This window comes from Antennarius striatus, chromosome 10, assembly GCF_040054535.1.
Source record: "Antennarius striatus isolate MH-2024 chromosome 10, ASM4005453v1, whole genome shotgun sequence".
Taxonomy (NCBI): domain Eukaryota; kingdom Metazoa; phylum Chordata; class Actinopteri; order Lophiiformes; family Antennariidae; genus Antennarius; species Antennarius striatus.
The window spans coordinates 15,763,758-15,768,440 of NC_090785.1; the positions used below are offsets into that span (position 1 = coordinate 15,763,758).

Consider the following 4,683-nt stretch of genomic DNA (forward strand, 5'->3'; position numbering starts at 1 on the left):
AACTCCCATTGTTTGTGATCTTTAACTTACATATCCCTCTTGATCCAGATTTACAGTTTTGTAGAAAGGTGAAAGCACATTTAAAACTGACTTTAGAAATACATTCTACAATGAGTTTTGCTTACATATTTAGGACAGAGAGTAATGTACTGTCCATTTGATTGATGGAATCAGATGCTTCACGAAGAGATGTAGGGATTCACCTACTTCAGTGTGTCCATTCTGCTCATTCACTCTGTTCTATTTTTACCCAAACTCCTTCCGGGGTTATCTGCTTGCTGGATCTGATACGAGATGACTTTTCTGATATCCTTCACCTATATCTTATTCCATCACCACATGTCCTTTTTTTTTATATTAAACTGTTCATTTCAACCTTGTTTAATTGCACTGGTTCCATTTCTGATTGGATAAATTAATGCTATCTTGGCACAATGAAGTTCAGCTCTGTCTATAAAATGCTCACCTAGTTTTTCCATTCTCTGGATTTTTACACCAATTGATAAATATTTGTACCCAAAACTCATGCCACATTATCATTCGCTTAAACATGCAAAAAGAAGATATTTTTGTTTTAACATAAATGCTCCAATACACGTATAGCTATTGCAGTTTGAAGATGTAAAGATAGTGGGAGCATTATATCATACAACTTTTACTTCGTTATATCAAACACACTGCAAAAGCACTACCTTTTGATTTGATTTTATTGCTTTGCCAACACATTTAATTTCATTGTGGGCTGTAAATTGTTATGGCTCTGCAGAATTGCACAATATTTGGATGCTAATTATTTCCTTCTTACCTGAAGTGCTGACAGAGGTGCATGACTTCACTGCCCACAACAAAACCGCAAAGCCTCAGATTGAATTCTATATAATCATTTCAGTAGTAAAAACTGCTGATCCAAACTAACTAACTACAATCTATAATTCCAATTTTTCCTTCTATTTTGATAATTTTTTACACCGTCAGTATTTTTTCAGCGTTGCTGGTTTTCTGTTTACACACTTCAGACTCCATTTTACATAAAGTATGTGAGTTTTCAACTGATGAAGTTCTCACTTTCATACAAGTGCCAAAGTTGCATTAGTAGTAAAAAAGTAAATAATGTCCACAGAGACAGGTGACTGTCATGTGTGGGGAGAAGAACTTCTCATTCATAGTTTTAATTAGACAAGCAAAATACAGGAAACACATGAAATCTGGAAAAGTCCAGATCATAATATGAGCACGTCTTCATATATATATATATATATATATATATATATATATATATATATATATATATATATATATATATATATATATATATATATATATATATATATATATATATACACTATTCTATTCTATTCTGTCCAGTGCGTGAACTTGAACGCGTCGCCGCGCGAGAAGGCTGTCCTGTGCCAGGCGGTAACCATGGCAACGGAGCTGTACACAAACGATCTTTGGAGCGCGTTGGCAACGGTCTGACGCTGCGGAGCTTTTTCTCCTCGACAGAAGCCTCTTTCCAGACAGAACATGGACGCGTACGAGCAGATCCTGTGTGTGGGCAGAGGAGGAGCAGCAGACGTGTTCCTGATGAGACACTTGGAGCACAAGAGCCTGCATGCAGTCAAGAGGATAAAAGCAGATTTCACAAGGACAGCAAAAACACAGAGGGCAATTCTCCAAGAGGCTGACATCATCAGGAGGTTGCAGCACCCTCACATAGTGGAGTGCAGCAACGCCTTCGTGAGCTACGACGATGGGCTGATTTATATTGTGATGAACTACTGTGACGGTGGGACGTTAGACGACAAAGTTAAAGAAAGGAAACCAAAGGACTTTTTCACAGAAGACACAGTGATGAGGTGGTTTGTGCAGGTCGTGTTGGCTGTGGATTATATACATAATGCTAAAGTACTACACAGGGACATCAAACCCTCAAATGTACTGTTGACAAGGCAAGGCGTGGTGAAGTTGGGGGACTTTGGGATATCCAGAGTGATGAACAGCACAGCTGACATGGCCTCAACGTGTGTCGGGACGCCCAGCTACCTCAGTCCAGAGCTTTGTCAAGATGTTCCATACAGCTCCAAGTCTGATATCTGGGCTCTTGGATGTCTGGTGTATGAGCTGTGTGCCCTCAGACCTCCGTTTACAGCCACAAACATCCTGAGTCTGTTCTACAAGATCACCAAGGGAGAGTACGACCCTGTGGGGAACTTCTACTCAGAACACATCTCTTCTTTGATCCAAAAAATGCTCTGCCTTGACCCAGAAAAAAGGCCAAGTGCTGAACACATACTTAATGGAACTTTTGTGCAAGATCATTTAAAGTTTCTCCAACAGACTGACTGTGTTTCTGTGACTGAATCCAAAGAGCAGAGCGGTGACACTGATATAACAGACCTCACATTACAGACAGATGGTGTCTGTCAGTCCTCTTCGTGGGAAGAGGAAGAATACAGTGTGGAGTCCGGCTCCACTGAACTGGAGGAAGTCTGTAATGTTTTGTGTAGCGTAGGGCAGATCGACTGCGACTACGCCGATGATTTTGATGAGGATGAAAGCTTGACTTCGTCAGAGGAGCACAGGGAGTCATCCAGGTCCTCAGTGAAGAGCAGCTCTGCTGAGTCTGTTGGTAATGTACAGGTGGAGACGTAGAGTGAACCATCCAAAGAAAAAATAATCAAACCTCAGTCTAAAAATGCTCATTTCAAAAAACTGATGCAGGCATTATCGGCAAACTATATAAGTGACAAAAATGTTAGAGCTCATAAACAGTGAGTGGTACTTCATTACAAAGCCTATTTAAATATAAAATCCGTCCCAACTTTGAAATACCAAGCAAAATAATGTGAGCAGAAAGAAGAACAGCAAAGTCCTGCCAATTTTAGGACATTTTTCTTGTATTAATTGCTTTTTGTGTGATTTATTGAATAGCTTGAGCATCAAACAGTCTTTTTGACTAGCGTGGTAAGGTGAGTTGCACTGTCAAACTCAATAATGACATACACAACACCGTCAGGGAGGTATGCAGGCAAAAAAGCTGAACTTTTATTTTGAAATCCTTTTCCCTTCCTAAAAGAAAAAAAAGAAATTAAAAAAAAAAGAGAGAAGCAAGCTTCAGAACCAGAACATTCTCTCCAGTCACAGTCAAGGCAAGATAAGTCACCTTTGTAGTTCATCATGCATTTAAGGCATTCTGTCAAATAAAGAAGAATGATTGGTCTTATTTATAAAATCATGTACCATGATGCTATATACTATATATATTTATGTAGTATGGGGGGGGGCTTTATCATACATAAGGCACAGATTTAAATGTTTTGCTATAGCTTCTTTTAATAATTAGAGGTTATCCTTTAAAAAAAATTATCAGTTTTAGCTTGCTTATAAATTTTTCTGTGACGTACAGTATTTACACAGAACAAAACAAAATCTTTCAGTTCTTATATAATTTTTATTCACTGAGTGGCAAATTGATCAACATTACTTCTCTTGCATTACTTCCAGAATCTCCTGATATCTCCGGACAAGATGAGTACACTGATGACTTTGAGGAAGCTGAGGATGAAGAAGAAGAAGAAGAAGAAGAATGTGAAGATGAAGCTGACTTGTGTCACACGAAGAACTACCAGCAGCCATGTGATGATGCGGGGGAGGAGGAGGAAGAGGAGCAGGAGGAGTTTCAGCTTCACAATGTCGGAGGACTGACCGTCATCCTAAAAGCACTGAAGGACAAAAGCTGAAAGTATTTATTTTGGATTGAGGCTCAATGTAAAATTGAAGCAACCTGTGCAGCTGGGATTCTAAAGTGTCTGCATGTGCCTTATTCAGTGTTTCACACAGTTGTTGAAACTGACAGTTTGGGAGTTTGGTGTATCAGTGTACATTTACTCAACCCTACTGGTGACTGGTGATAACTATTTGGAGTGGGTAAAGTCCCCAGAACAACATGACAAATACATTTGACTCATACATTTTGCTGCCCAAAAATGAGTAATTATGCTAAAAAGATGATTGTGGGTTAAACAGTCTGACGTGAAATAGTTTTAAAGTAACATCTGTTATCTTTATTGAATACGTTGTTTATAAAAGAAGATTTAAACTAACATTAATATCAATATTGAAAATAATTGACAATGGTGTTATTCAATTATTGCAACTAGCCTACGTGGCATCACTGAAAATGAGGGAATCACGTCCATCTCACGCTGAAACCTACATAGAACCTGTTGTACCACAGCGACAGGACTAAGGATTCCATCCATAATGATTAAATACTTGAAAATAATAAAATTCAACATCATCTTTTGCCTTGCTATGATCTACCCACTGACATGCCCACCATTTCACCTGTAAGACTACAAATTCTGTGGATATCTGATTTGATTCATTCTAATTAATGGACATTTATTATTTAGATTTTGAATTTTAGATTGTTTCTGACTGTGTTTCAAGTTGGCTGTTTTACTGTTTGCCTTATTCTTACATCTAGGTTAATAAAATAGCAGGTTAGGTTTTTTTGTTGATGCTGGTGCTAACTAGTAATGGGCTTCAGACAAAGGTACAGGTATCAACAAATGCTGACTTTGGGTCTTTACTTACTGTTTCACACATACAATCAGGGTGAAGTAGACTTCACAGGAAGCCTGTTTCCCTTCAACTCATTTACTGCCCACACTTTCTTAA

General features: G+C 38.3%; 1 protein-coding gene across 1 annotated transcript; it reads left to right on the top strand.

Moving 5' to 3' along the window:
* Positions 1–1,524: 1,524 nt before the first annotated feature.
* nek12 (NIMA-related kinase 12) lies at positions 1,525–4,280 on the top strand. Its single transcript, XM_068326156.1, has 2 exons — positions 1,525–2,629; positions 3,505–4,280. The coding sequence occupies exons 1-2, from the start codon at positions 1,525–1,527 to the stop codon at positions 3,738–3,740; spliced, it is 1,341 nt and encodes a 446-aa protein (XP_068182257.1). The 3' UTR covers positions 3,741–4,280.
* Positions 4,281–4,683: the final 403 nt, after the last annotated feature.